The 26785-nt window shown below is 50.8% G+C and overlaps 13 protein-coding genes across 13 annotated transcripts; 7 read left to right on the forward strand and 6 right to left on the reverse strand.

Annotated features, from left to right (window-relative positions):
• Window positions 1-299: 299 nt before the first annotated feature.
• Window positions 300-1540, reverse strand: BO87DRAFT_384806 (zinc-dependent alcohol dehydrogenase family protein; the record flags this gene model as incomplete). The annotated part of the gene is made up of 4 exons (XM_025624700.1): window positions 300-344; window positions 397-843; window positions 905-1294; window positions 1379-1540. The coding sequence occupies 4 exons, from the start codon at window positions 1538-1540 to the stop codon at window positions 300-302; spliced, it is 1044 nt and encodes a 347-aa protein (XP_025481830.1).
• Window positions 1541-2683: 1143 nt separating this feature from the next.
• Window positions 2684-4466, forward strand: BO87DRAFT_374701 (aldo/keto reductase). The gene is made up of 7 exons (XM_025622842.1): window positions 2684-3232; window positions 3282-3428; window positions 3500-3604; window positions 3652-3933; window positions 3991-4046; window positions 4096-4241; window positions 4290-4466. The coding sequence occupies exons 1-7, from the start codon at window positions 3164-3166 to the stop codon at window positions 4457-4459; spliced, it is 975 nt and encodes a 324-aa protein (XP_025481831.1). The 5' UTR covers window positions 2684-3163; the 3' UTR covers window positions 4460-4466.
• A 235-nt stretch (window positions 4467-4701) lies between these two features.
• Window positions 4702-5805, forward strand: BO87DRAFT_374703 (N-terminal L-serine N(alpha)-acetyltransferase NAT4). The gene is made up of 2 exons (XM_025622843.1): window positions 4702-5028; window positions 5097-5805. The coding sequence occupies exons 1-2, from the start codon at window positions 4875-4877 to the stop codon at window positions 5780-5782; spliced, it is 840 nt and encodes a 279-aa protein (XP_025481832.1). The 5' UTR covers window positions 4702-4874; the 3' UTR covers window positions 5783-5805.
• BO87DRAFT_330432 (GPI-anchor transamidase subunit GAB1) lies at window positions 5806-7416 on the reverse strand. The gene is made up of 5 exons (XM_025620294.1): window positions 7190-7416; window positions 7070-7134; window positions 6818-7020; window positions 6145-6767; window positions 5806-6095 (listed from the first exon to the last, which is right to left on the reverse strand). Exons 1-5 carry the CDS (start codon window positions 7329-7331, stop codon window positions 5857-5859), a joined length of 1272 nt encoding a protein of 423 aa, XP_025481833.1. The 5' UTR covers window positions 7332-7416; the 3' UTR covers window positions 5806-5856.
• Window positions 7417-7565: 149 nt separating this feature from the next.
• nop7 (mRNA-binding ribosome synthesis protein NOP7) lies at window positions 7566-9985 on the forward strand. The gene is made up of 3 exons (XM_025621296.1): window positions 7566-7641; window positions 7700-7798; window positions 7874-9985. The coding sequence occupies exons 1-3, from the start codon at window positions 7620-7622 to the stop codon at window positions 9769-9771; spliced, it is 2019 nt and encodes a 672-aa protein (XP_025481834.1). The 5' UTR covers window positions 7566-7619; the 3' UTR covers window positions 9772-9985.
• A 278-nt stretch (window positions 9986-10263) lies between these two features.
• On the forward strand, window positions 10264-12453 carry BO87DRAFT_374706 (uncharacterized protein). Its single transcript, XM_025622844.1, has one exon. The coding sequence runs from the start codon at window positions 10524-10526 to the stop codon at window positions 12429-12431; it is 1908 nt and encodes a 635-aa protein (XP_025481835.1). The 5' UTR covers window positions 10264-10523; the 3' UTR covers window positions 12432-12453.
• A 492-nt stretch (window positions 12454-12945) lies between these two features.
• Window positions 12946-15124, forward strand: BO87DRAFT_374707 (NAD-dependent succinate-semialdehyde dehydrogenase). Its single transcript, XM_025622845.1, has 4 exons — window positions 12946-13310; window positions 13378-13465; window positions 13537-14806; window positions 14887-15124. Exons 1-4 carry the CDS (start codon window positions 13185-13187, stop codon window positions 14996-14998), a joined length of 1596 nt encoding a protein of 531 aa, XP_025481836.1. The 5' UTR covers window positions 12946-13184; the 3' UTR covers window positions 14999-15124.
• Window positions 15125-15252: 128 nt separating this feature from the next.
• On the reverse strand, window positions 15253-16871 carry BO87DRAFT_304254 (histidine phosphatase family protein; the record flags this gene model as incomplete). Its single annotated transcript, XM_025619273.1, has 4 exons — window positions 15253-15676; window positions 15743-15847; window positions 15919-16036; window positions 16094-16871. 4 exons carry the CDS (start codon window positions 16869-16871, stop codon window positions 15253-15255), a joined length of 1425 nt encoding a protein of 474 aa, XP_025481837.1.
• Window positions 16872-17322: 451 nt separating this feature from the next.
• BO87DRAFT_374708 (50S ribosomal protein L36) lies at window positions 17323-18257 on the reverse strand. Its single transcript, XM_025622846.1, has 3 exons — window positions 17894-18257; window positions 17748-17782; window positions 17323-17678 (listed from the first exon to the last, which is right to left on the reverse strand). The coding sequence occupies exons 1-3, from the start codon at window positions 18161-18163 to the stop codon at window positions 17639-17641; spliced, it is 345 nt and encodes a 114-aa protein (XP_025481838.1). The 5' UTR covers window positions 18164-18257; the 3' UTR covers window positions 17323-17638.
• Window positions 18258-18442: 185 nt separating this feature from the next.
• BO87DRAFT_374709 (threonine dehydratase, biosynthetic) lies at window positions 18443-20790 on the reverse strand. The gene is made up of 3 exons (XM_025622847.1): window positions 20268-20790; window positions 19990-20206; window positions 18443-19930 (listed from the first exon to the last, which is right to left on the reverse strand). The coding sequence occupies exons 1-3, from the start codon at window positions 20448-20450 to the stop codon at window positions 18633-18635; spliced, it is 1698 nt and encodes a 565-aa protein (XP_025481839.1). The 5' UTR covers window positions 20451-20790; the 3' UTR covers window positions 18443-18632.
• Window positions 20791-21476: 686 nt separating this feature from the next.
• On the forward strand, window positions 21477-22486 carry rcf1 (respiratory supercomplex assembly factor RCF1). Its single transcript, XM_025621297.1, has 4 exons — window positions 21477-21524; window positions 21589-21730; window positions 21806-21872; window positions 21942-22486. Exons 2-4 carry the CDS (start codon window positions 21693-21695, stop codon window positions 22368-22370), a joined length of 534 nt encoding a protein of 177 aa, XP_025481840.1. The 5' UTR covers window positions 21477-21524; window positions 21589-21692; the 3' UTR covers window positions 22371-22486.
• On the reverse strand, window positions 22466-23175 carry BO87DRAFT_237754 (LYR motif-containing protein 2). The gene is made up of 5 exons (XM_025618816.1): window positions 22996-23175; window positions 22888-22945; window positions 22748-22830; window positions 22672-22695; window positions 22466-22621 (listed from the first exon to the last, which is right to left on the reverse strand). Exons 1-5 carry the CDS (start codon window positions 23077-23079, stop codon window positions 22562-22564), a joined length of 309 nt encoding a protein of 102 aa, XP_025481841.1. The 5' UTR covers window positions 23080-23175; the 3' UTR covers window positions 22466-22561.
• Window positions 23176-23623: 448 nt separating this feature from the next.
• Window positions 23624-26695, forward strand: BO87DRAFT_457329 (elongation factor G). The gene is made up of 4 exons (XM_025628792.1): window positions 23624-23882; window positions 23985-24096; window positions 24154-26183; window positions 26244-26695. Exons 1-4 carry the CDS (start codon window positions 23674-23676, stop codon window positions 26296-26298), a joined length of 2406 nt encoding a protein of 801 aa, XP_025481842.1. The 5' UTR covers window positions 23624-23673; the 3' UTR covers window positions 26299-26695.
• Window positions 26696-26785: the final 90 nt, after the last annotated feature.

The raw sequence follows: 26785 nt of genomic DNA on the forward strand, positions 1-26785 counted from the left end.
ACAAGCTGTTGATCAACTTGATTTTGAATTTCAGATTCCATGGTAGATAATCAGCCCTTTGTTGCAAGTACCTTTTTGTTGGATTTACTGTCACAGCTAGCACCGTGTCGTTTCTGGACTAGGTATGCAGTGCATTTCTGTTCGCTATATAGTTCTTAGACCTATAAGGAAAAAAATTTTTTATTGACGTTACTCGAATTAATTCTTTCAATATATGAAATTGTAATAAATTATATTGGTATTCGTGCAATCATACAATTTACGTCGTATCTAAGGGATATGCCTCACCACTATCGCATTTATTCGATCTTGATGGCCAGCTTGCCAAAGTGGTTGCGTCCCCACTATTCGTTATGTTAGCAATCGAACAAAACATTACGCGAACAAGCCACTCACCATGTACTCGTAGGCTTCCCGAGTCTGCTCCAGGGTGAAGACCTTCTCATCCACAACTGGGTGGATGTTATTGGCCTCAATGGCCCTGACCATGTCGTTCATCATAGCCTTGCTACCAACATAGATACCACGGACAGTACAGATGTGGCTCAAGGTATCGAGCACGTTGGGCATGGACTTGGGGTCAACGCCACCGACAAATCCGATGATGCTGATCACACCCTCGAACTTGATGCACTTGAAACTCTCATTGAGGGTACCACTGCCTCCGACCTCGATAATGTGGTCGACACCGACGTTGTCAGGCGTCAGCTTGCGGGCCACATCACCCCAGTTGGGCTCCGTCTTGTAGTTGATGACATGGTCGGCACCCAATTCCTTCAGTTTCTTCGCCTTCTCCTCGGAGGAGGTAGTAGCAATGACCCTTGCGCCGGCCGCTTTAGCAAACTAGTGAGGTATATGCGTCAGCCTTGGTGTGTTCTACAGGCCCTGGGCATGGAAATCTTACCTGCAAAGCGAAAATGCTAACACCTCCGGTTCCCTGTACCAACACCGTCTGACCAGGCTGCAAAGGCTTCAAGCCATACAAAGCATTCCAGCTCGTCAGAGCAGCGCAGGACAGAGTGCTAGCTTCGAGGTGGTTGAGGTTCTCAGGGCTCTTGACCAGACCGTTCTCGTTAAAGGCACCGTACTGACGGAGGGTACCGTCAATAACACCACCAATACCAGAGCTGGCACCGCGGCCATCGATAGGACCGTACTGGTGTTGCTGGTTGAACAGAGTGACAACCTTGTCACCCTTCTTGAACTGGGTCACCTTGGAGCCAGTCTCGACAACCTCACCGGCACCGTCGGAGCCAGGAACAACCGGGAAATTGAGCGCAAAGGGATATTGGCCCTGCAACAATAAGAATTATTTGTCAGGAATACAGGGTAACAGACGGAAAAACAGCTGGCTGACAGCTGGGGATGAGAAACGCACCTTGGGGATGATCAGGTCACGGAAATTCAACGACGCAGCGTGGAACTTCACCAAAACCTCGTTCTCACCGACTTTCGGGATAGGGGCCTCGCCAAAGGTGAGGCCATCAAAGTCGTTGTCCTTGTTGAGGACGGTCCACTGCTTCTGAGATGTAGCGCCCATTTTTCTGGTGTGTATTTGTTCTGGAAGGTGGAGGTGCAGCGAGTGACAGGTGACAATAGCAACAGAATGTGATCAATCCTTGGAATTCATCTTGGTTGGGAGGTCTGTAGCTTTTTAAAGAGCTCTTGCTCTTGGTTTATTGACGTAAGTGGGCAAGCTCCACTTGAGTGACGGTGGGCTTAATAATAAGGCCACAAGACTTAGTTAAGGGAATGAAGGTTTAGAATATGGAGACATGAGCTGAACCAGCAAATCAAGGTACGCATCGAGAAGGCACGATGGTTCTTTTGCTGATAAATCCGTCCTTCCATCATTCTATGCGAGTGGGGCATTGATAGTATGAGTCGTGCCTGAAGCCTCCAGAATATAGTATGCCGGTGATCAGTTCGCTGCGCCTTCGTTCCTCCATGCCGATATATTATTGATAATCTGAAATCAGGGAAATCATCATCACCGTGCAGCGAATTTTCTTATCTATAGCAGCAATTGAGCAAAGGCCCTGACTTTCCTCTCATAGGGAAGATGGTGGAAGATGAATGAAGCAGGGCGAGGTGGACCATGGGCCCCGCCAGAGAAAGAGCAGACTTTTCCTGTTTGGTATCGGTCTTCTCCCTTTTGGCTTCTTCCCTTACCTTATCGGGATTATCTCGGGGACTGAAATTTGGCCAACTTATGTGCTAGTAAATATATGTGTTTGTATAAGTCAACTGCAAAGTATCACTAATTTTTTGAAGAGAATATGTTGCATGAGAAAGCCGTTCTTACATGTATGCACTAATATTCGGTGAGTGGCGCGGGGCACGTGGGCGTTGGAGGGACAACCGCTTCCCCGGGTTCGAAGGCCGAGAGGACCTTGGTTTTCAAACGCCGAAAAACCGGCCCGCAAGCCACTGAGAGAATAGTTGTAACGTGTTGACAATAATAATGATAAGCTGCCCCTGGCAGTCATCCGTTTATGCGCATTGTGACCCGGATTCAAGGCTATCAGCCCGCACAAGCAGTACGCGGATAAGCCGAGGGAACTCCGCGCATTCCTAGGCGCTTTACACCGCGATCGTAAATTGTCCGACACCCAGTAAACCTAATTTATCTCCGTTAAATTACAACCCCGGTATTCTCAGCATCGCCATCCTGGTGCGAAGTCGCCAGAAGCTTCTCCATACAGAGCCTAAATGGTCAACCGGTCTATTGAAGTAGTAGTCCAGACCACATGTTTATCCTAAAATGATTGACAAATTACTCTACTCCTTATTACTGCATTACTGAAGTTGTGGCATGAATATTGGAAGTCTCTCCTCGTCAGATAGTATAGATCCCATATATCTGGAGAATCCAAGCGGGACCTAAAACATCGCGCAATCGCCCAACAGGATGAGTTGACAACAGACACGGCTAAATTGCACCATCCATCACTCAACCAGTGGATTCCATAGGCTCAGTGCTTAACATGATTTGATATCGCATTGCGCGGACGGGATCGACGGTTGAATGAGGGGTAATCTGTTATCCCCTCAGTCCTGACCATGGCGCTCTCTTTTCCCCTTGAACTTTAAGCTCGTGGCCTCTGTTCACTTACAAAATTCGCACTCTCCTATTACTCCATACAATCTTGCCTATAACAGCATGTCTTTGGGACGTACCTTCAAGCTTAACTCGGGATACGAGATCCCCGCCGTGGGTTTAGGGACATGGGTATGCGAAGCATTCGGAAAATTAACTCATCGCAAACTGACAGTCCCAGTTGTCCAAACCCCACGAGGTAGAGAATGCGGTTGAGGCAGCTCTGCGCTCTGGATATCGTCACATCGACGCTGCCGCCATCTATCAGAATGAAACAGAAGTCGGAGATGGATGGAAGAAATCAGGAGTGCCGCGCGAGGAAATCTTTGTCTGTACCCATGTCGCATTCCCTATTATCATGCGCACTTCAACTAACAGCTTCTTTTCATGGCCTTCTAGATCACCAGCAAGCTATGGAATACCCACCATCACCCCGAAAATGTAGAAGAGGCCGTCAACAAGACCCTCAAGGATCTCCAAACCGACTATCTCGATCTGTACTTGGTACGTCGGTATCTATACTCCTCCCCAGATCCTACTGACAACCCCAGATCCACTGGCCCGTGGCATTCATCCACCAGAACTCTTTTCAGCCTCCCCTAGACCCAGTGACGAAGCGTTTCCAGCTGGCAGGCGTTCCGATCTCTGAAACCTGGAAAGCCATGGAGGACCTAGTCCGAAAGGGCAAGGTTCGCAGTATCGGTGTGAGCAACTTCACCGTCGAGAAGGTAGAGGAGCTGCTCAAGACCGCGACTATCCCACCTGCTGCGAACCAAATCGAGGCCCACCCGTACCTACTCCAGCCAAAGCTCACTGAGTATTTGAAGGAGAAGGTAAGCACCGTCTCCGTAACTGCTGAAGTGATGGCTTTGCTGATAGAGATAAACTAGAACATCCTTCCTGTCGCATACAGCCCTCTGGGCAACAACATCTACGAGCTACCTCGGTAGGTATCAACGAATCTTTATCTTTATCGCGCGCTAATCCATTCGCAGTGTCATCGACGACCCCCAGGTTAAAGAAATCGCGAAGAAGCTGGAAAAGGAGCCGGCTCAGTTGTTGATCTCATGGGCTGTTCAGCGCGGCACAGCTGTCTTGCCAAAGAGTGTTACCCCATCCCGGATTGAGAGTAACTTCCAAGGTATTCTTATATGTTCCCCTGTATATCACAGTTTTCTAACAATGGTAGACTTCATCATCCCCGACGCCGAATTCGAGGCCCTGAACAAACTCGACCGCAACACGCGCTACAACTACCCTTTCCGTTGGGGGATTGACATTTTCGGGGAACTGGGAGCTGAAGAGGCTGAAAGACGGGCTGAGGAATTTGCGGCGAAGTTGAGATCTGAGAAAGCTTAGATATCTGTATGATCCTATCATGTAGTACAACTGCTCAGATCTGTCCGCCACCATCTCAATATATATATAGCTCGCAGCTAGTATTATAACACGACAACCACAAAAATATTAACAAACCGTATACAACATTCTTAATTCATGTGATAATTTCATGGAACCCATAAAAAGCAACGTACCCTCCACCATGCACAACATCCATGCATGCACGTACACAGTTCATCCCGGCACAACGCCCTGCCATGGGAAAACTGGACAACGGAAATCCCGCACATCAGCCAATCACCTCGCCCACACGACACATCAATTCTTCAACACTCAGCGAAGCATTAATACCAAGACACACCTCCCTTAGAATTCTAAACAAAGTGAAACACGAAATACTTATGTATCAAAAACGCACATAAAGCGAGCGAAAATGTCATCATCCGTCCAAGCAGGCCGAATAACCAAGAACACCACCACCACTACTACTACCGCGCGGCGGAGACGCGTACAACACCCGAAGAAGACACGAGCTGGTACTAAGTCCCAACCACATGATCATGAATATGAGCGCAATGGGAGTCAATGTACGTCAGAGCAAATATTAAAAAATATATTATATTATAACTAGAGTATGATACTGACCGCATCGCAGACAACCCATCATTATTATTATCACTCCCGCTCGTCGAGCGCACCAACCAACTCAGCATCCAAGAATTCACCTCAAAATACATCACCCCTGAGTTTATGACATACGCCTCTCGACCCGAACCCCCATCGTCATCTGGCGAGCAGAGGTATAAATTTTCCGTCCACTCCGCAGCCAGCATCCCGACCACCGACCTAGATGCATGCTTCGATCTCATCGAGGAGACATCCTCCGAGGCATACAGGAATTCCTCGACGGGGTGGTCTCCCAGCAAGAAGAAGAAGGAGATGAAGCTTCCTGATATGAAGTATTTGGTTGTTCGTCGGGAAGAGTTAACACCAAGTGATGGTGAAGGGGATGTTGTCGGATTCATGTCATTCATGATTACATATGAAGATGGGAAAGAGGTGGTGTATCTCTACGAGATCCATTTGTCGGCTGACGTGCAGAAGCAAGGGCTCGGTAAGCGGCTACTGCTTGTGCTGATGGAGATAGGGAGACGGGTTGGGGTGGAGAAGGCGATGTTGACGGTGTTTACGTCGAATGGCGTGGCCCAGAGGCTTTATGAGGCTATTGGGTTTAAGACGGATGAGTATAGTCCTCGGCCGAGGAGGTTGAGGAATGGGATGGTTAAGGAGCCGGATTATAGAATTATGTCTGTTAGGTTGGATGGGGGGCCGTATGTATGATCTATTGAACATTTGATTCTTTGCATGGATGCTATGCTGTGGGTATGTAGATTAAAGTACAGATAAACTTAGTCTTAAACTTGTCGCACTTCTTTGCCGCGCAATTCTGGGTTGTCGTGTTCCCATTCGTCGCGAAGGGCGGCGAAGATGGTGTCGGCTAGTAATATTGATAGACCGAGACTCCATACCAGAGTGATGGCGTAGAAGAAGTTGGCGTTGCCGGAGCCGGCGTAGATCCAGAGATGGTAGAATGCGGGTCCTAGAAGAGTGGCGTAGAGAAGGGCGGAGATTGCGAAAAAGGTGTATCGCATCACTGAATAGCATTAGCACATGTCAATGGATGCAGTGGGGGATGTGCTTACGGGGGAAGAGGTGGCGGTAGAGTGGGAGCAGAGCGAAGTATAATGATGCGTCGGAGATGCTGGGATACGGTTTGAAAATGGCAAAGATGCCCAAAAGGGACGTCAGCACAAACAAAGGCTGCCGGCGCAGTCGCACAGTAAGGCCGCCCATGTACGCAGCCAAGTGAAGCCAGAACACCCCAAGGAAGAACTCTCGGAAAGAGTCGAAGATTTCGATGAAGAAATACCACCATAGGCCAACGTTGGGGGTCAGGTCAGGCACGAGCAATTGGAAGCCATATGTCGCGGAGATGAAAGTGTAAAAGTCGCCTATCAACAAGGTAGATATGCCAAGCAGTCCCAGAATGCATGTAAGGAAGACTGCGAAGTGTTGTAGAACGAACGGTAAAGTACCGGAGGAAACCTTCGTCTTCTGGACTCGCTGGTCGTAGCATAGAAGAACAAGTGGGATGAAGAGAAGTGCTGGATATATCGACAGGTACGATGCAAGCCCCAGAGACAGGATTGCATTCAGACTGTTTCCGGTGACAGCGCTCGAAAAGGCGTATAGGATTCCAGTCGTAGTAAACACCCCGGTCGACCGGCCCAGGCAGGTAGCGATGGTGAAGGGATTGAACAGGAACCTGACAAGGTCAGCACCGAGAAACACAAAGTATAGATGTCCGCCATTTACCATGCCGCAATAGACACTCCATCCCATCTGATATGCTTCCGCAATGCCGAATAGAATCTCCCCGATACCGCCTGTCCCGAATCCGAAATCGTAACCAGAGCATTTGCGTTCACCAGGTCTATCATCGAATAGAATAACGCCGTAGGAAGAGGATGGGATTGCGCGTTCGGTAGGAGGGAAAATAGAGGAAGAAGTAGCGGTGCCTGTGTTCTGTTAGGAGGATTCACTTGAATGTATAGTCGTCGGTTATACCTGGTGGAAGACGCCTCCATCATAGGGGGAAACATTGCGCATGTACAGGAAAAGACCCTCTTGAACTATAAGGGTGAGTATTAGCTTCCAGTAACCTCAAGACTGCTAACTCTGACTTACGTCTTTTGAAGCTGGTCACCGGTGTTGATACCTCGACTCTACCCGTCAACAAGTCGGGGAGTGAGGGGAACAATACTGAGAGAAGAAGTCGCAGGGCCAGAGCACCACCGAACACGGCGGCTTTCCTATGATCTACCCCCATACTGACTTCAAAGAAGCTGATCACTCAGCGCATGCCCGTATTGATCAAGAGACGGCCTATGCAACGGCCGTGAAACGATTGGGTGAGTTGGAGGCCGCGGATCTCCAGCTGTCCGGTTGGCTTCACGTGCCAAGACTCCGCGCATTTCCCTTTTCCGCCGTGCACGGACCACTCCGAGCTGCTGATCCAGAAAAGTAAAAGAAAAAAAAAACTTATCGAGATTTTTCTGGTTATCGGGATTTTCTCCAATCTTCAACCCGCAACACTTGCACCAGAACAGTCGCAAACATGGCTAAGATTAAGAAGAAGGGTACTTACACTCCTAATTTTCATGCGACAATTTCATGCTAACAATTTCCTTTCTTCAGGAACCTCTGGCCAGGCCAAAAACTACATTACCAGAACCCAGGCCGTGCGCAAACTTCAGATTTCCCTCCCGGATTTCCGTCGACTATGTATCTTCAAGGGTATGCATATCCTTTTGATAGATTGAGGGTTCAAGTCATATACATGGTGCTGATTCGTTCTCTGTCGCAAAACAGGAATTTACCCCCGTGAGCCCCGGAACAAGAAGAAGGCTTCCAAGACTTCCACTCCCAACACCACTTTCTACTACACGAAAGATATTCAGTTCCTCCTCCATGAGCCCCTCCTGAGGAAGTTCCGTGACCAAAAGGCGCTTGCGAAGAAGATTGCCCGCTCCCTTGGACGTGGTGAAGTCTCTGATGCGTCCCGTTTGGAGAAGAACCATGCGCCGAAGCTCACCTTGGACCATATCATCAAGGAGCGCTACCCGACATTCATTGACGCTCTGAGAGATCTCGACGATGCCTTGTCTCTGCTGTTCCTCTTTGCAAACCTCCCCTCTTCTCCCCATGTCCCAGCCAAGACCATCGCTCTCTGCCAGCGGGTTACCCACGAGTTCCAGCACTACTTGATCACCACGAACTCCCTGCGCAAATCTTTCCTGTCGATCAAGGGTATCTACTACCAGGCGACTATCCAGGGACAGGACATCATGTGGCTTGTGCCCTACCGCTTCGTGCAGCGTGTCAACGGCGACGTCGACTACCGTATCATGGCCACCTTCGTCGACTTCTACACGACTCTGCTCGGATTCGTCAACTACCGTCTTTACTCGACTCTTGGTCTTCGCTATCCCCCCAAGTTCGATAAGAGGAGCGACGAAAATGGTGCTGAGCTGGCGGCCTTCACTCTGGAGGGTCGCACCGTCGGCGAAGCCCCCAAGGCTCTCGAAGCCAACAAGCAGGCGAGCAAGCCTTCCAACCAGGAAGTCTCCAAGGAGGTTCAGGCCAAGGTCGACAAGGTCATCAAGAGCGCAGGCTTAGATCAGACCAAAGACGAGCAAGTCACCGAGGCAACCGAAGAAGCTTCCGAGGCTATCGACAAGTTCGAGCCTACTGCCCCCGAGGCCGACACTCTTCCCCAGCCCGACTTGAGCGGAGATGAGGCTGGCTCTCTGTTCGCACCTTTCGTTTTCTACGTCTCCCGTGAGGCCCCCAAGGCGCCCCTGGAGTTCATCCTTCGCTCCTTCGGCTGCACCAGGATTGGATGGGACGCTGTTCTCGGTGACGGAGCTTTCACCCACGATGAGACGGATACTCGCATTACCCACCAGATTGTCGATCGCCCTTCTCTGCCTGAGTCTTCGCTGCCCGCTATCCCTGCTGCTTCGACAGACGGTGCTGCCCAGAAGGTTAGACCGGGTACCCGCATTCCCGGCAGAACCTATGTCCAGCCCCAATGGGTGTGGGACTGCATTAACGAGGGCAAGCTCCTCCGTGCTGATCTGTACGCCCCTGGCGCCACTCTTCCCCCTCACCTGAGCCCGTGGGTCAAGCCTTCCAAGGGTGGCTATGACCCTCGCGCCAGCTTGGCCGAGCAGGAGGAGGAAGGTGAGGCAGAGCTGGACGAAGACAGCGACGAAGAGATGGAGGAGGCCACTGATGAGAAGAAGGCCGAGACCAAGGAAGAGGAGTCCGAGGCTGAAAGCGAGGAAGAGTCCGATATCAACGGTGGCATGGATGTCGCTGAGACTGATGAGGACGAGAGCGAGAGCGAGGAGGAGGACGAGGACTTCGGCGGCTTCGAGGACAACGAGGCCGCCTCCGAGTCTGAGGATGAAGAGGAAGCCGCCCGGACACAGCACCAGAAGGAGCTGGAGGCTGAGGCTGCTGGTCTTCCTTTCTCGTCTGGTGGCGGTGCTGGCGAAGCAGCCAAGAAGAAGTCCGCCCAGGCCAAGAAGATCGCCTCCAAGAAGCGCAAGGAGGAGGAAGAGCTGGAGAGACAGAAGATGATGATGAGCCGGAAGAAGCGTAAGCTCCTCGAGAAGATGATGTACTCGAACAAGCAGAAGTCCGAAGAGGCTGCCAAGCTGCGGTCTAAGCGGAGAAAGCTCGAGAAGGAGGGCCAGAAATGAAGTTAGGCACATAAAAGTTGGCTTTTCTGTGACAATAGAATGATATCCTGCTGGGATTTGGAAGCATTCCTATATCGGCGTCTTGATTCTTTGTATTTATCATAGCATTCAGTTAGAGTGTTGTCTAATAAGTATACACGTCTACCGTCTGACCAGAATTGTCTGTTGTCTGATCCCTGCTGGTTATAGTATTACGAAGAGCCATGTATAGGTCCAATATGAGTTGACTCTTCGGGAGTTTAGATAGGAATTAAATTGGAGTTCAGTTCACGTACTACCACATGAGACTAACCATACTTACGCAGCAACTAAACACATTCTATATTATTTAGACCATTCTCATCTCTTGGCACCATATGATTCAGCGTGTTAGTAAAAAGAAAGCAGTGGACACATCGTGATGCCCAGTAGACATGTATCAAGTCACGTGCATCCGACTTTTTCGTCGTGATCCGCACCATTCAATAAATTTTCCATCAACAATCCCGATTCCTTTCCTTTTAAGTGTACGATTCATATATTATTCTACTGGCTCTATGTATACTCAAATGCAATAGATTGGCATCTCTAATTCTCCGAAGATAAGCCTGCAGTCACACCGCCAACGTTGATGATCATCAACTGAACGACCATCTAGATAGTCGCTATCTAGCCGAATTTGCTGCATATGGGCCTGAACTCAAAAGCCTCTATTTTATCGCTCTATGTACTCAAAACCAAGCCACCTACTCTATAAACGCCAACTCTGAGGCATGTCCTCGCTTTCAGGCGCGCGCTTTAGCCCGCCGCAGTCAGCGCAACCGTACAGGTCCATCTTCGGAGGTCCGAGCAGCCAAGATGTTGCCGATCTGGTACCCTACCCAGAACCCCAAACTGGGACAGGAGATAGCCAGCAAGATCTTGATGTGATTATGGAAGAGGAGCCGATCGATAATGATCACTCGGATGCTACGTACGTTGAGAGCAATGACGATGAACAATCTGGTTCAGATGCGGATAGCTATGCATCAGTTCCTCAGTCACCTGAAAAACCGCGGCGGCAGCGGCAGCAGAAGCAGCCACTTCAAAAAACTACTGAGTATGATCACCAGCGTGATTCAGAGACCCCTCCGGCGCATTCGTACCGTCCCAACAGATTCCGCGGGCCTGAGTCTACATGGAGAAGATTAACTGTCGAAGAGAGGCAGAACGCTCAAGCTCTGGAAGATATTCGTGCTCGAGATCTAGCTGCTCATTTGTACAATGCTTATGCGCTCCGTGTCCGGGCACGGGAGATTGCAAGACGGGCAACTGAGACCAATGAGCAACTGCTGGATGAGATGGATACATTTGCTCCTCCGAAGCGCTGGACAGCATGGCCTTTGCCTTCGGCCGAGGTGCCTAGACCGGATGAGGAAGTGCGGAAAAGTCTTGATGATGCTTGGACGCTGAGAATGCAGCCAGATCCTCGACCAAGTGCCGAACTAGAGGAATCGATTATGGCGTTCATGTTACGAACAGCCAAAGAGAGGTTTATGGCTAGGGAATGGGATTATGAGTCGAAGCCATTTACATCACATCGAAGAAAAAGATCAGCATCTCAACACGAGACGCAGGACGAAAGTACCGCATGGGAAAGCGAGCGTGAGGGTGCGGATGGCGTTCCACTACGCCCTACTGTCCAGACGGACGACGATAAATCAAGACGACAACTACGCCCGGTCACTCGGAATATACTCTCGCGGTTTGATGATCTTCTCCTGGGCCTTCATCGCGCCCGTAAGGGCGGAGTGGCAGCGGATGACAGCTCCGCAAGTGACTGGCAGACCGACACTGAGAGTGTGATGTCTGGCTCATCACCTCGTAAGAGAAAAGTCAATTCTCCAAGAGACAGAAGTCTGTCGAGAGGAAGAAAACGAACCCGACGGTCATCTTTCAAGAGCGGATCGAGCGATGCTCGTTCTCGTAGTACGCATGTATCTAGCGAACCGGAGTCAAGTGTATATAGCTCCTCTCAAGCAACTTCACGACACAGATCACAGTCACAACACTCTTCCCGCTCACGGGGCCGCTCCGTCGGTAGCGATCGTCGACGGTCCGCGAGTCGTATTCGCCTCGGGATACGGGATTGGAGCGAGGTGCTGGGTGTCGCGTCCATGATAGGCTGGCCACCAGCCGTGGTGATGCGAACAGCACAGAGATGCTCGGCCTTGTTTGGCGAAGATATGGCTTTCCAGGTTCTCAAAGAAGGGAAAATCAAGCAAGATATACGAGACGACGATACCAAGATCTGGAAATACGAAGAAAGCGAATCGGAACCAGAAGTTGAGACCGATCTTGAGCCCGAATCTGAGGCCGAGGCTGAAATCTCACAACCGTCTCGGTCTCAGAGCAGACGGCCACGCTCCCGTGCCGCTTCCATCAAGGGAGGCTCGACATCGCGAGCCAACAGTACGGCGCCTGAAGACACCGGGGATGGGTCTCGACCGAAAGGAAAAGGGGAGCATCGCAAGCTGGACTTGATCTGTCCTATCCGGGCGTGCTCCAGGCATGGCAAGGGCTTCTCGCGGACATGGAATCTCAATCTACATATGAAGCGCATGCATCCGAATTACCGTTCCAAAAGCGAGGGCAGGTCCTCGACAGGCACGCGTGGTGAAGATGATATCGATAATGAGTGATATTTTATTAATCTAATAATTTGTGGCCACATGCCCAATGTGTATAATTCTCGAAAGAAATGACTCTCAATTGTGCTGTATAGATCGGTGATGCGCATTGTATATGTCGTAATATACTGGTATTACAGTTACAGGTACCGGAAATCTGGTGTGCTCCTATTGGTGTAATCCCCGGAGCTCTCATGTCAGCATTTCATGATTGGTCACTATCACCGAGGCCAGGGATAGCATATCGATATGGTATTCCAATTTCGCAGATGTAATATATCGGGATACAGGCGCAACAAAAGCCGGCTATGGCCTCAGATGCCTTCAATTTAGCCTTGATATTTTGCAGAACTCGAGGTTAGTGACCATACAGTACTCTCATCTTTCTGAACCTGGCAGCAAACCTGCATTGTCGTTGCGGCGCAACCGAAAGCTCCGAATGACGTCTACCCACGTGACCGGCAGCTCCCCCGCTTGAAGGCCGCCGGTAAGATTCACGGCGCATTGCCATTGCCAGAATCCACTGCTAGTTCCGAGAATAAATAGCTGGTCTTGTCCGGAATTGACTGGAATTTCCTCTAGATCTTCATTCAAGAGCCGACTGCTGAAAGTGGTGGTACACCGACCCAAAAACACGACTCCCTCCAGACAAACCGAGGTCTTCCCGCACCGAACTTCGGAACGAAGAGCGAGAGAGCAGCTGGACATCTGCTCGTCCACACGACCCACTGGGGGTGACTGCGATTTATTTTCAGTACTTCAGTCATGGAGAGATTTATTCGTCCAGTTTCCCGGCAGCTCTTGAGACCGCGCCTTCGCTATCCTTTTGCCATTCCTGCTCCTATCCACACTAAACGCCTAGTTTCCACCATGGGTTACAACGTTCCTCAGGTTCGTGTTTGTACAATTCGTCTCTCATCTACAAGAACCAATTGCTAATTGAGCGGTCATCATCTAGCTCAAAGATCAATCCCTCTTCATTCAAAAGGCATATGTCAATGGCGAGTGGGTAGACGCTCAATCCGGACAGACCTTCGAAGTCCACGGTAGGCTATATACCTTTCACCATCAACAAGCCCAATGACCAGCTATACTCATCACAGAACTACCTCTGCAGACCCTGCCTCCGGAAAGCTCATCGGAACATGTCCCGAATTCTCCGCTGCAGACACAGAGAAGGCTATCCAAGCCGCCAAAGAAGCCTTCCCCAAGTTCCGCACAACGCTGTCCCGCGAGCGCGCCCGCATGCTGCGTAGATGGTACCAGCTCATGATCGACAACGCCGACGACCTAGCCACCCTGATAACCTGGGAAAACGGAAAGCCCCTCGCCGACGCCAAAGGCGAGGTGAACTACGCGGCCAGCTTCTTTGAATGGTTCAGCGAAGAAGCTCCTCGCATCTACGGTGACACCATCCCCTCCTCCGTGCCCGGAAACCGGATCATGACCCTGAAGCAGCCCGTCGGTGTCTGTGGTCTCATCACACCCTGGAACTTCCCCGCCGCCATGATCACCAGAAAGATCGGTCCTGCCCTCGCAGCCGGCTGCACCGTCGTCGCAAAGACTCCCGGTGAGACGCCCTTCACGGCCAACGCCCTCGCCGAGTTGGCCCACCGCGCGGGCATCCCCAAGGGTGTCGTCAACATCGTCACCGCATCCCAGAACACCCCCGAGGTCGGCGAGGCTATCACCACCCACCCCGAGGTCCGCAAGGTCTCCTTCACCGGCTCCACCAACGTCGGTAAGCTCCTCATGAAGCAATCTTCCTCAACCATCAAGAAGGTCTCCTGGGAGCTCGGTGGCAACGCCCCTTTCATCGTCTTCGACGATGTCGAAGACCTCGACGCTGCCGTCGCCGGCGCTGTGGCCTCCAAGTTCCGTAGCTCCGGACAGACCTGCGTGTGCGCGAACCGGATCTACGTGCAGCGTGGCATCTACGATGAATTCGCCAAGCGCTTCGCCGAGAAGGTCAAGGACTTCAAGCTGGGTGCGGGCTTCGAAGAAGGCGTTACCCACGGTCCTGTTATCCACGACCGCGCCGTCAACAAGGTCGACGAACATGTCCGCGACGCTGTTTCCAAGGGCGCAAAGGTCCTGACGGGTGGTCAGAAGGCCGCTCACCTGGGTCCTAACTTCTATGACCTGACTGTCCTCACGGAGATGAACAAGGATATGCTTGTCGCTTCGGAGGAGACTTTCGGCCCTGTGGCGGGTCTTTTCCCCTTCGAGACAGAGAAAGAAGTCGTGGACCTGGCTAACAAGGCTGAGGTCGGTCTGGCGGGATACTTCTTCAGCAGTAATGTCAAGCGCATCTTCCGTGTTGCGGAGGCGCTGGAGGTCGGTATGGTGGGTGTTAACACGGGACTTATTAGTGATGTTGCTTCGCCGTGAGTATACCCTTGCTTACTTTTCTTATTCGTTGAATGTTGTTGTTGAATGATCCTTGCTAACTGGTTTGGTTGAATAGATTCGGCGGTGTCAAGCAGAGTGGCTTTGGTCGCGAAGGCAGCAAGTATGGTATTGATGAGTTCTTGGTGGTCAAGAGTGTTACTTTTGGAGGAATTGATCCTCTTCAGTAGGTTATGGGTATGTAAATTGGGATATTAGATTGGTTGGTTGGGGTATTGGGATTGGGTGTTGTTCAAATTATGCTACTAGTTTCTATATTTATGGAGCCATGACGGAATGTATCATTTCAACTTTCATTCACTCACCCACCAAAACAACACCAATAGTAGACTACTATATAACACTCTACACATGTCATCTCAACATCTCATAACCATCATGTACCCCTTTCCTCAAATGTGATCATTACATGAACTGAGAGTGGTTAAGCCAACCCCCCACACCTCCCCCCCATCCTAAAATTATCCGCCGTCGAAGTATTCCACGCCCACCAAAACTGCAAATCCTGCTTATCAACTTTCGGAACCTCACACTCACTCACATAACTCGGCAAATCCCCCACAAACCCCGCGTACTCGTCCAACGGACACGAATACCCCGGCCCACTCTGACAGTCCTCCAACGGCACAACCGCCTCGTTCAGGACCAGTCGGACGAAGATCCCGCCCGGCGCGAGGGCAGAATCAGTGCAGTTCATGCGCTCGATTGTGAGACGCCCGCCCATCGGGACTATGTCTTGGACGGACCAGGCGGATGGGGGGAAGGGAATGCGGGTTTTGTTGAGCGGGGTGGTGGGCGTGGCGATGCCGAGGGCGGTTATTATCGGGGTTATGTTGCTGTCGTGGGCACTGTTTGGATTTATTGTTAGTAGGAGGGAAGGGGGTTGAGGAGGGGGTAATGGGGGGTATATGTACAAGTTGAAGAAGAGAGGCCCGGAGGATGAGGGGCCTTGTTGGAGGAGAGTGAGGGTTGCGTTTAGGTAGAGGGCGCCGAGGGCGCGGGTGTATTTGTTGCCGGGGCTGTTGGTGTCAGTCTTCTTGGTACTGGGTACTGGATGATGGAATTGGGGTGATGTTGTTGGGAGACATACCCTGCACAGTAGTAGAAGTTGACGTTCCAGAGGTGGGCGAAGCTGATCCATTCGTCTGTGGTGAAGACGTCGATCCACGGTGATGAGGAGCGCGTGTTGAGCTCGTAGGCGGTCATTACTGCTCATTGTTAGTGTGTGCATGACTGAATAGGTGTAGATATGGTGAGGTATTTACGTATAAGTGAGTATACGTCAGTCCAGTTCAGATTGAGACCCTGATACTGAGCGTTCAGTCTGTCCGCAGCGACATCGAACTGAGGCAGATAGTACGGCATGTCGCCGCAGATGCTTTGTGCATCATCATCCTGTACATGACATGTTGGTGTCAAACTATCTGCGCCCTGGCTGTCAGATTCAGAGATAATATTGAGCGCTGCCTTGATCGCGTAGCTATCATTCCCAAGAAATCCTTGTCCGAAGTTCTGCGCTGTGCTGATGACTCGTTGGAAGTCGGCAGCGAATAACGGGAGAATGGATGACTCGTTATAGAGGTTTCCATAGCGTTGGCGGTACGCCTTGCCATGGTTGTATGCGTCTGTTAGTCCTGAATAGGGCCCCGTCGAGGTCTCCGCCTCGTAGCAGTCGGATGGGACGAAGTAGGTCCAGTTGTTTAGGAATGCTAAATCGCCGCTGCTGTAGTTACCTGCGATGGAGTCGTTGGCTTTCTTCAGGGCCTGTTCAATGGAAGTCCCTTCGCCTGATGTGGGATATCGTTCACCGTGTCGTTTGACCATGATAACTTGGTCAACAGAGCATTGTGCTGGAGGATCCCGACTGATTCCGTATGATATGCGGTCCACGTAGGGACCACGGACGCCGTCATATTTGAGGAAGTTCTCGCCGTCCAAGGCTTGCTGGGAGATGAGGGAGTCGGAGAAGGTGTACGAGCTGCTTAGCGCAGTGGTTGCTGGGATGGACCATAGACAAACGATTGCTGCACAGAGTCGCGCCATGACGAGGACTGAGAGTGCAAGAGTAAGGAGGTTGCTTGCAGACTATTCCTTCAGATTCCTGCATCAATGTGCCCGCACATTCCAGAGCTTATGATAGAAGGAGTTGACTTCATCAGGTATGCTGATGCAGGTTGTAAAAAGGGGTCTGTCGGCGATTAAACGATCAGTGGAATGCTATATTCGACATCATTCGAATATGAACGAGCCTAGGAGCATCCCTTGCATGCTGCCTCGGAAAGAAATGCAAACCGTGCGGAGTCGATCGGTCAGTGACTTGAGCATGGCTTCGAATCTGATTATGAAGAGGTATACCCCGCATATGTCGAGGAGGCGAGGATACGAGAGAAGCAGATCATGGAACCGTCGGATCCAGGAAAAGGAACGCATAAGGGCTCCGCGCATCCGAAATACGACTGCCCACCAAACAACCACCAAGATATCAGTTCACCCAGGAAAAAGTAGTTGAAGAAAGATGATTCCAATATATAGACACAATTAATGTACAGACAATGCAATAAAGCGCCTAACCAACCAGTTGGTCGTATCCCATAGCAAATGCGCGGTTTTCCCAATGTCGAGACCCAGTAGTAGTAGCCGTATACCCACAATACATCTATCCACGATTTGTTTACCACTGTCGCAAGGTCAGGCAGAGGTCATGCAAGTAATGCTAGCTCTTCCATCGGCTTCAGTTGATGTTCAATGCAAGCAAATCTCGTTCGAAGGTACGCTCATTCTCTCATGCTCTCGCAATCGTTCCCATCCATCTATTTCCCTTGGCGCTGCTTGTGCTTCGGGTTCTTGGAGCTATTGCAGAACAATATGTCAGCGATCATGCTATAGTGAGCTCTGCAGCTCGCATCAGTGTAGTCTTACCAGATAATGTAGACGCGGTTCTTTCTCCGCACAGGCTGCAGGTCCACTGTATTAGCCTCATTCCAACAGATCACACACAAACACACGCTAATGCAATTTCTCCAACAGTAGAGAAGAAATCTGATTCAAATAAATTCATGGCGTACCTTGCAGCCATCACACAACCGCTTCACCGATGAGCGGGTCTTCATCCCCCGGACCTGCTCAACTTGTCTCAATGTGGACCCCACACTAGCAACTCCGACATTGTTGGTCTGCTTCCCAGAGCGTAAAAGGCGAAGGCCATTGCCAAGGGAGAGGCGAGCGATTTGCGAAAAAGGGCGCGAAACGAGAGCGGCGGACCGGCGAGAGAAGGAGGGGAGAATTTGACGGAGGGCACCGGTCGAGGCCCCAAAGACGGAACGGAATGACAGCATGGTGTCGGTTGGCGGATAGACGATAATTCTATAGCCGCCGAAAGTCTGCGAGAGAATGGAGGATCTCGAGGGAATCTAGACTCGAGACAGCTATATTGGCACCTCTCATCATCAAATGTTCGGAATCCCTTCGGAGCAAATGCTGGCCGGAGTTACTGTACCGCCGAGATCCGATGTCCGACCAATCATGTTTGGCTGCCACTATCCCGAAGCATTTACTATAAACCACTCGCAAGACAAACGATCTTTACTTTTTTATGGCTGATATAGATATCTTATCGAGTGAGTATCATGCTTCATTAAAGTATATACGAAGAAAAGCCCCAAACTTAGGTACACAGATCGATCTATCTTCCACATGCCCAATAGAACGCCTAAACATTTCAAACAGAATCCATCAACGGCCCACACTGTGTTTTCTAGAATTCTAATGTGATCAGAGAAAAGCAAATACAGTACCGGAAGTCCTCTACCGCAAGAAGGTCTTGTAGGTAGGGGAATCGGTATGTTCAGTGAAGGGATAAGCCAGGTCGCTGAGGAAAGCCTCCAGCTCTGCCTTCTCGTTCTCAGGGCATTGGATACCCGCAAGCACCTTGCCAACATCACCTCCGTAGTTACGGTAGTGGAACAGAGAGATGTTCTGGTTGGGACGAAGGGTCGTCAAGAACTTGGCGAGAGCACCAGGACGTTCGGGGAACTCGAACATGAACAACCGTTCATCCGCGACCTCGCTGCGACCACCAACCAGGAAGCGCAAGTGCCTCTTCGCCAGCTCGTCATCACTGAGATCCTTCGTATCCATGCCGCCTCGTACCAATTGGCTGATAATCTTGGCTAAATCATCCCGGCCAGTAGCGGCGGACAAAGAGATGCCCATCAGAACATCGGCCGACGATTCACAGGCGTAACGGTAGCTGAACGCTGTGACCGCATGAGGAAGAACAACCTCAACGAGCTTCGCAAAAGCGCCCGGCTTCTCGGGGATTCTGACGCTCAGGAGCGCTTCCTTCCGCTCTCCCAGAGCCGCACGCTCGGCAACAAAGCGCAGGCGGTCGAAATCCATGTTTGCTCCGGAGGCGATAGCGCACAGCTCCCTGCTCGTGTCTGGGCTGGGGTTGTTTACGGCGTACTTCTTAAGACCGGCCAGAGCCAGAGCACCCGCCGGTTCAATGATAGACCGTGTGTCCTCGAACGCATCCTTGATGGCGGCGCACGTCTCATCGGTCGTGACCTGAACGACCTCATCGATGACTTCACGCGCAAGTCGGTAGTTCTCCTCTCCGACAGACTTGACAGCAGCACCGTCTGCGAACAGTCCCACGTCCTTCAGGAACACTCTAGAACCCGAGTCGAGAGACTGTGCCATGGCATTGGCATCCTGGGCCTCAACGCCAATGATCTTCACGTGCGGTGCGATGCGCTTAAGGTAGACACCAATGCCAGCAATCAGACCTCCTCCACCGACGGCACAAAAGACAGCCTCCAGCTTCTGCAGATTGGCCTGGCGCAAGATCTCCATGCCAATGGTACCTTGTCCAGCGATCACGTAGGGGTCATCGAAGGGGGGGATCATGGTCAGTCCGTGTTGCTCCTGCAACCGGTATGCTTCTTGCTTAGCTGCGTCGAAATCGTCTCCGTGCAGGACCACGCTACCACCCAGGCGGGCGACATTCAGATGCTTGATAGCGGGGGTGCCCGATGGCATAACAATAGTCGCGGGGATCTTCAATTTCCGAGCGGAGTAAGCAACGCCCTGCGCATGGTTTCCTTTTCGAAATGTCAGTCGATGAGTGTCACCATGACTAGTTCACACCGACGCCACCCACCTGCTGAACACGCAATGACTCCCTTCCACCGTTGTTCGTGGGTCAAGTGCGCCATCTTGTTGTAGGCCCCACGGAGCTTGAAACTGAACACGGGCAGAAGATCCTCTCTCTTCAGGAGCACGCGGCACTCCAAGCGATTGCTGATGTTGACCGCATGGTGAAGCGGGGTCTCCTCGATAATGTCGTAGACACGGGACGTCAGGATCAATCGAAGATACTAAACACAAGAATCGCATGAGTAATTAGATAGAGGACTTGAAAACCCAGTGTAGACTCACGTCTGGTGTTCCATTGGGAAGCAGGAAGGCGTCAGGAATGCCATAGTCGACTGTTGATCGCTCCTGGCCATCCACCTTGTCCGAAGTGGGAGACGGAGCAGCAGAACGCTCGTTCAGGGTCAGATTGTCCAACTTGGTTGAAACGGGGTACGGAACGCCGTTCTCAGTGACTTCGCCCGGCATTATGGCGTCTTTGTGGGTATATGTGAGAGAATTGAATGTGATAAGAACAAAGACAAAGGCCAGAGTCCGGCGGAAATCCTCTTGAGTCAACCAAACGAAAAGTCCGGCGGTGGCACTAGATCCGAGTCACAGGGCGTATTCCGTGGGGAATTCCGTGATCGGAGCGGAAAAGTTTTATGTCATCAACCCTCAATTCCAGCCCTAAGCTGCAGGCCGGGAATAGTTGAAAAATGGCTTATGTTGAGGAATAAGAAAAGACATGTAAAGATGCCAGGAGCATATTTGGGCATTGCAGGATCACAGTACGATATTGAGGTAGTATTCTCGCATTATTACCCCGTGAGTATTCCGCGGAAGCGGCAACAAACTGCCTACTCAATATTTTCTCAGACAATGCGGTCTTCATATACTTACCCCGTAATGCTATTCATGGTTGAAGTGGGCCTGAAGGAATCCATGCACCACCACCAGAAAACACAGGGAAGTCTTTACGTACATGCTTCTTCCCAGCCAATGAGCTCAGATGTTATCCTATGACAGGCTTTGAGTCTCACAAGCTTGATGAACCATCTGTCAAGGTTAATAAAACTCCGGGTGCGCTTTTCCCAAAACTTTGCCTAATCAAGGAATAGGCAAAAGAAGAAATAATTCACATGATCCGCCATTGAAAGCGGTCACGGTGCTTTGACTTCATTTATTCAAGATCATCGGTAATAACTTGACTTGGTAATACTATGTCCAAGATCAGGCATCTCACGAAGCTACATTATCATCTCCATATCTGGAGGATCTGCGACTCTAAGTTTCGGCTCTATGAAGCTATTCTTGTCAAGAAAAAGCACCTGGTATGCAGTGTAGAAGACTCGAGGCATAGCACAACCGGTCATCTGTCCGAAGTATGGCCTGATGGAAAAGTAAAGGAAGGTACAAGGTCTTACAGTGTCTCTGCGTAACATACCGTATTCAATAATACGAAAATTATCTCCTCCGTATGCTTGTTCCTTCCGACGTCATGTTGCCCGGGTGCACGCGCAACGCATTTACTTTTCTCTCCGAACAGGGCGCTACTTTTCAATCAAGGTCGGCATTTATGTGCAGCTTTGGCTGCCTCCTCATTTTTAAAATTTGTTGGCTAATGATTTGCAGATTTGATTAACTTCCAGCTTCTGCGGCCTCAGCCTCTCCGTGCCCCTTCGCCGATCGCCACACTTGATAACAGGTCACATTAATTATTATAGCAAGATGAGCGAGCCTCTCCCGTCGTCTTTTGAAGAACATCCGTACGTACTTGCCTCCTTTCGAATACAGATCATAGACTGGTTGCTCAGCTAGTTCTAACATATTTGTTTGTGCAGTCAGTTCCAAGAGGAGACTTCGCTCCAAAAGTTCCGCAGACGTCTCAAGGAAGAGCCTCTGATCCCGCTAGGTAGGCATACCATTGAAGCTCAGACGCCACATTTCTTCAACCAAGCTTAGCTAACTTGCTTGAACCTAGGATGTGCCGCCACTTCCTACGCACTGTACCGGGCCTACCGGTCGATGAAGGCCGGCGACTCCGTCGAGATGAATAAGATGTTCCGTGCTCGTATCTACGCCCAGTTCTTCACCCTTATCGCCGTGGTCGCCGGAGGAATGTACTATGGTAGCGAGCGGAAGCAACGGAGGGAGTTCGAGCAGATGGTGGAGGCACGCAAGAGCCAGGAAAAGCGGGACGCTTGGCTACGTGAGTTGGAGATCCGTGATAAGGAAGACAGAGGCTGGCGGGAGCGTCATGCGGCTATTGAGGCCGCGGCAAACGAGGCCGCAAATGCTAAAAAGTCATTCCCCGAGCAGGATGCTGCTCGCTCTGCTATTGAGCCCTCCGAACAGAAGTCGATTGGGGTACTAAGTGCCGTGAAGGAGTTGTTGTCGAGGCAGTAAGGTCGGCAAATGGAAGTGTTGTTGAGTTTCTTACTTGATTCTCATGTTGGTTTGGGTATCTATGATATTGTACATATATGCATTTAATTTTTGTCAGAATATCACTCTCCATCTCTTAACCCTTGATCTCATTTCTCTGGACCTTAGCCTGTATCTTAATTAGTGCTTGATCCTGGTCAGATCTCCCCCCACTAGCCGACAACCTGCTCGTCAATATATCGCCTCATCATGTCAAACTCGGACTTCCCGGTCTATGTATAGTTAGGCTGCTTGTCCATGAAAGAACAATCGGGGAACTTACCGAGATAAGATATCGTATATGTTGCTATCCGTACTCGTCAGTCTGGTGCTATACTGTAAAGGCAAGGAAGCCATACCAAATCTGTCACATTTCTATTACGCTCAAACTCCCCACGAGCATATCTGTGCAGTTCATCCTTGGTGGACGAGCTGGGTATTTCTGCGATTCTATCAGCATGGTGCATGATTGTTGGAAATAGTGTAGATGGGAACTAACTATTGAGCGCTCGCACAATCTCACGCCATAGAGAAATGACTCGTTGCCTTTGGATGAACTTCGGGTCATATCAGCGCATGAACGACATAAGTTGCGATGGTTACACACATGATCAAGGCTAACGGTTGGCTTCCTGAGCTTCGAGGGCTGGCTGCGGGATACGGAAGCCAGAAGTCTCAGAGACGGTCGCATTTGGACGGGAATTATATAAAATGCTCCACCGGGCACCGACTGGGTAGCTAAGAAGTATCAATGCGGTACAGTTTCTATAGAGATTGCTGGAAATAGTAAATGATTGCATCTATGATTGATGATCAAGTGATGGTGGCGGAGAGCAAAGCGGTGAGTTGTTCTGCCACAATGTACCGATATGAAATATTTCCGCACCGACAGTATTTCAATTACACAATTGTGCCGTCTCTGTACCTGAAGGTCTAGAGCACGGCTTCACCAATCTTGATGGGTCCGAAGCCGGAAGAGACACACGCCTTCGGTGCACTTTCCGGGTGATAGATATAGCTTATCGGGAAGGACGTACAAATGCAGCACCTTCCAATACAACATCCCTCTAGACTCCTCAAATTGACTATGATGAGAATCAAGCCAAAGATCATTGGCTGCAATGGCACCCGGGGAAAGCGGAGGCCAATCAATCCTAGTATAGCTCACGTGACTGCGTGCCTGGCTTCCCCGAACTTTTTTTCGGAGCCGCAGAAAAGATCGAGACGCTTGGGGACTCAAAGAGCGCCAACGTTTGATTGAGATTCGGTGTGCACGGAGATCATCATGAGGACTCCTACTCTTGCGCGGCTGCCATGCCGCGCTGTTTCCGGATTGACCAGATCTTCTCTCCGTCTTCAGTCCCAGAACTTCTTGACTCGGCGATGCGCTTCGACGGCTGCTCTCCGTTCACCTACTTTGGCTCCGGCTTATCAGTCTACCCTGAGCAAACACTTCCAGCAGAGGAGGAACGCTTCTGCTACTGCTGCTGCTGTGTAAGCATCTACTACTTCCTGTCTATCTTAATTGCTGCCTTTGTTCAAATAGAAGCGCTTTAATTTGACCAATTACTGATCGCTGTTTTCAAATAAACATAGGCTTGAGGCTGCCGCTGCCAACCCCGACACCCTGTCGCAAGAGGCCATTATCGAAAACCTTGACCCCGTCGAAGCAGCACGTCTGTCCCGTGTTCGGAACATTGGTATTGCTGTAAGGATTTTGTAGATAAGAGTTGCTTGGAATATTCACATCTAATGGTCATTCTAGGCACACATCGACAGTGGTAAGACCACATGTACTGAGCGTGTCCTTTTCTACACTGGACGTATCAAGGCTATTCACGAGGTCCGTGGTCGTGATGCCGTTGGTGCGAAGATGGACTCCATGGACCTGGAGCGTGAGAAGGGTATCACCATCCAGTCCGCCGCAACTTTCTGTGACTGGGTCAAGAAGGACGCCGAGGGCAAGGACCAGAAGTACCACCTCAACTTAATTGATACTCCGGGTCACATTGACTTCACCATCGAAGTCGAGAGAGCGCTGCGCGTTCTGGATGGTGCTGTCATGATTCTGTGTGCTGTCTCCGGTGTCCAATCCCAAACCATCACCGTTGACCGCCAGATGAGACGTTACAACGTTCCTAGAATTTCCTTCGTCAACAAGATGGACCGTATGGGTGCCAACCCCTTCAAGGCTGTTGACCAGATCAACAAGAAGCTTAAGATCCCCGCTGCCGCTGTTCAGGTGCCCATTGGTGCTGAGGACGAGTTCGAGGGCGTTGTCGATCTGCTTCGCATGAAGGCGATTTACAACCGTGGACCCAGTGGTGAGGAGCTTTTCGAGACCGATGAGATCCCCGAGAAGGTTAAGGCTGTGGCGGAGGAAAGAAGGCAGATGCTTATCGAGACCCTCGCCGACGTTGATGACGAAATTGCCGAAATCTTCCTCATGGAGGAAACGCCTACCGAGGACCAGATGAGACAGGCCATCCGTCGGGCAACCATCAACCTGAAGTTCACCCCTGTCTTCATGGGATCTGCACTAGCGAACAAGTCCGTGCAGCCCATGCTGGATGGTGTCATCGACTACCTTCCCAACCCCTCCGAAGTGCAGAACCTTGCTCTTGACAAGAAGCGCAACGAGGCTTCCGTGAAGCTCGTCCCCTACAACTCTCTGCCCATGGTCGGTCTTGCTTTTAAGCTAGAAGAGAGCAACTTCGGTCAGTTGACCTATATCCGTGTGTACCAAGGTACTCTCCGCAAGGGATCTTTCGTCTACAATGCACGCAACGATAAGAAGGTCAAGATCCCTCGTATTGTTCGCATGCACTCTAACGAGATGGAGGACGTTACTGAGGTCGGGGCTGGTGAGATTTGTGCTGTCTTCGGTGTCGAGTGTGCCTCCGGTGACACCTTCACTGATGGACAGCTGGGCTACACCATGTCCTCCATGTTCGTTCCCGAACCCGTCATCTCCCTGTCCATCAAGCCTAAGAACAACAAGGATGGTGCCAACTTCTCCAAGGCCATGGCACGTTTCCAGAGAGAGGACCCGACTTTCCGTGTCACCTTCGATGCGGAGAGTGAACAAACTCTTATCTCTGGTATGGGTGAACTGCACCTCGAAATTTACCTCGAGCGTATGCGCCGTGAATACCGCGTCGACTGTGAGACTGGCCCGCCTCAGGTTGCCTACCGTGAGACCCTTGGCGAGCGTGTCGAGTTCGACCACCTGCTGAAGAAGCAATCTGGTGGTCCTGGTGACTACGCCCGTGTCGTTGGTTGGATGGAGCCGACAGGCAGCCTTGGCGAGAACGTGTTCGAGGAACAGATTGTTGGTGGAAGTATCTCGGAGAAGTTCCTCTTCGCTTGTGAGAAGGGATTCCACCTCTCTTGTGACAAGGGTCCTCTGATTGGACACAAGGTCCTTGGTACCAAGATGGTCATCAACGATGGTGCTACCCACATGACTGATTCGTCTGAAATGGCCTTCAAGAACGCCACCCAGCAGGCTTTCCGTAAGGCTTTCAAGGAGAGTAACCCTGCTGTCCTCGAGCCCATCATGAAGACTGTCGTGACGGCCCCATCTGAGTTCCAGGGTGACGTTATCGCTCTCTTGAACAAGCGTAATGCTACTATTAACGACTCTGAGGTCGGTGTTGATGAGTTCACCGTGTATGCGGACTGCAGTCTGAACGGCATGTTCGGTATCAGTTCCCACCTGCGTGCGGCTACCCAGGGTAAGGGTGAATACACCATGGAGTTCAGCCACTACGAGAGGGCGCCTCCCCACCTCCAGTAAGTTACCGTATCCCCGCATAAATCATTAAACCGATACTAATAAGAATCCACTTATAGGAAGGACCTCATCGCCAAGTACCAGAAGGCCCAGGCCGACAGACACAAGAAATAAACCTGTCGCAACCCTGTGGCTTGATGCTTGGAACAGCTTTGCGGAGGTAGACCCACCTCCTGAAGCTACCCTACACCAGTGATGCAGTTCAAAAGTATACCCATTACGTCTCCTTCCGGGTTCTTGAACCTGCAATCCCCCACCCGCGCTCTATCCTCCCTCCTACCTCTTCCCTTCTCGGCGTGTATTCCCTACGAAGACGATGTTCTCATTATGTTTAGATAATTTGGCGCCATGTATTATTTATAAAGCAATCTAGACGCGCCCTGTGGGCGTCGGAAAATTCTCAGTCAGTGCCATGGGGCCCGGGTTGGTAGGGTACCCGGCCGTCCATCCCCGAGACAGCTCATCTCGGTTTCAGACTGTACATATTTGACCTGAAGGTCGTTATATCTCCTCTCATATATTCAAATTCTAAGCATATATTGCGCTATAAAGCAATCTCTGGATGGTGAAAAGGACGTAGTTCAACATAGTTCAAGTTCGG

This window comes from Aspergillus neoniger (genome assembly GCF_003184625.1).
Source record: "Aspergillus neoniger CBS 115656 unplaced genomic scaffold BO87scaffold_9, whole genome shotgun sequence".
In the NCBI taxonomy this organism is placed as follows: domain Eukaryota; kingdom Fungi; phylum Ascomycota; class Eurotiomycetes; order Eurotiales; family Aspergillaceae; genus Aspergillus; species Aspergillus neoniger.

Excerpts from the sequence above, each read along its gene's own strand:
- BO87DRAFT_374707 (XM_025622845.1), top strand. The coding sequence starts at position 13,185 with ATGGAGAGATTTATTCGTCCAGTTTCCCGGCAGCTCTTGAGACCGCGC. Across the intron at positions 13,311-13,377 it reads TGGGTTACAACGTTCCTCAG|CTCAAAGATCAATCCCTCTT; the intron begins GTTCGTGTTTGT and ends GTCATCATCTAG. Across the intron at positions 13,466-13,536 it reads ACAGACCTTCGAAGTCCACG|ACCCTGCCTCCGGAAAGCTC; the intron begins GTAGGCTATATA and ends CTACCTCTGCAG.
- BO87DRAFT_457329 (XM_025628792.1), top strand. The coding sequence starts at position 23,674 with ATGAGGACTCCTACTCTTGCGCGGCTGCCATGCCGCGCTGTTTCCGGA. Across the intron at positions 24,097-24,153 it reads TTCGGAACATTGGTATTGCT|GCACACATCGACAGTGGTAA; the intron begins GTAAGGATTTTG and ends TGGTCATTCTAG. Across the intron at positions 26,184-26,243 it reads AGGGCGCCTCCCCACCTCCA|GAAGGACCTCATCGCCAAGT; the intron begins GTAAGTTACCGT and ends ATCCACTTATAG.
- nop7 (XM_025621296.1), top strand. The coding sequence starts at position 7,620 with ATGGCTAAGATTAAGAAGAAGG. Across the intron at positions 7,642-7,699 it reads GGCTAAGATTAAGAAGAAGG|GAACCTCTGGCCAGGCCAAA; the intron begins GTACTTACACTC and ends TCCTTTCTTCAG. Across the intron at positions 7,799-7,873 it reads TCGACTATGTATCTTCAAGG|GAATTTACCCCCGTGAGCCC; the intron begins GTATGCATATCC and ends GTCGCAAAACAG.
- BO87DRAFT_374703 (XM_025622843.1), top strand. The coding sequence starts at position 4,875 with ATGTCATCATCCGTCCAAGCAGGCCGAATAACCAAGAACACCACCACC. Across the intron at positions 5,029-5,096 it reads TGAGCGCAATGGGAGTCAAT|ACAACCCATCATTATTATTA; the intron begins GTACGTCAGAGC and ends ACCGCATCGCAG.
- BO87DRAFT_374706 (XM_025622844.1), top strand. The coding sequence starts at position 10,524 with ATGTCCTCGCTTTCAGGCGCGCGCTTTAGCCCGCCGCAGTCAGCGCAA.
- BO87DRAFT_237754 (XM_025618816.1), bottom strand. The coding sequence starts at position 23,079 with ATGCGACCGTCTCTGAGACTTCTGGCTTCCGTATCCCGCAGCCAGCCC. Across the intron at positions 22,696-22,747 it reads ATAGAAATGTGACAGATTTG|CAACATATACGATATCTTAT; the intron begins GTATGGCTTCCT and ends GAGTACGGATAG. Across the intron at positions 22,622-22,671 it reads ATATACGATATCTTATCTCG|ACCGGGAAGTCCGAGTTTGA; the intron begins GTAAGTTCCCCG and ends AACTATACATAG.
- BO87DRAFT_374701 (XM_025622842.1), top strand. The coding sequence starts at position 3,164 with ATGTCTTTGGGACGTACCTTCAAGCTTAACTCGGGATACGAGATCCCC. Across the intron at positions 3,605-3,651 it reads ACTATCTCGATCTGTACTTG|ATCCACTGGCCCGTGGCATT; the intron begins GTACGTCGGTAT and ends TGACAACCCCAG. Across the intron at positions 4,047-4,095 it reads AACATCTACGAGCTACCTCG|TGTCATCGACGACCCCCAGG; the intron begins GTAGGTATCAAC and ends ATCCATTCGCAG.
- BO87DRAFT_374709 (XM_025622847.1), bottom strand. The coding sequence starts at position 20,450 with ATGCCGGGCGAAGTCACTGAGAACGGCGTTCCGTACCCCGTTTCAACC. Across the intron at positions 20,207-20,267 it reads TTCCCAATGGAACACCAGAC|TATCTTCGATTGATCCTGAC; the intron begins GTGAGTCTACAC and ends TCTTGTGTTTAG. Across the intron at positions 19,931-19,989 it reads AGTCATTGCGTGTTCAGCAG|GAAACCATGCGCAGGGCGTT; the intron begins GTGGGTGGCGTC and ends CATTTCGAAAAG.
- BO87DRAFT_374708 (XM_025622846.1), bottom strand. The coding sequence starts at position 18,163 with ATGCTGTCATTCCGTTCCGTCTTTGGGGCCTCGACCGGTGCCCTCCGT. Across the intron at positions 17,783-17,893 it reads GGTTGTGTGATGGCTGCAAG|CCTGTGCGGAGAAAGAACCG; the intron begins GTACGCCATGAA and ends GTGGACCTGCAG. Across the intron at positions 17,679-17,747 it reads AACCGCGTCTACATTATCTG|CTCCAAGAACCCGAAGCACA; the intron begins GTAAGACTACAC and ends GTTCTGCAATAG.
- rcf1 (XM_025621297.1), top strand. The coding sequence starts at position 21,693 with ATGAGCGAGCCTCTCCCGTCGTCTTTTGAAGAACATCC. Across the intron at positions 21,731-21,805 it reads TCGTCTTTTGAAGAACATCC|TCAGTTCCAAGAGGAGACTT; the intron begins GTACGTACTTGC and ends TTGTTTGTGCAG. Across the intron at positions 21,873-21,941 it reads AGGAAGAGCCTCTGATCCCG|CTAGGATGTGCCGCCACTTC; the intron begins CTAGGTAGGCAT and ends ACTTGCTTGAAC.
- BO87DRAFT_330432 (XM_025620294.1), bottom strand. The coding sequence starts at position 7,331 with ATGGGGGTAGATCATAGGAAAGCCGCCGTGTTCGGTGGTGCTCTGGCC. Across the intron at positions 7,021-7,069 it reads ATGGAGGCGTCTTCCACCAG|GCACCGCTACTTCTTCCTCT; the intron begins GTATAACCGACG and ends AACAGAACACAG. Across the intron at positions 6,096-6,144 it reads CTACCGCCACCTCTTCCCCC|TGATGCGATACACCTTTTTC; the intron begins GTAAGCACATCC and ends AATGCTATTCAG.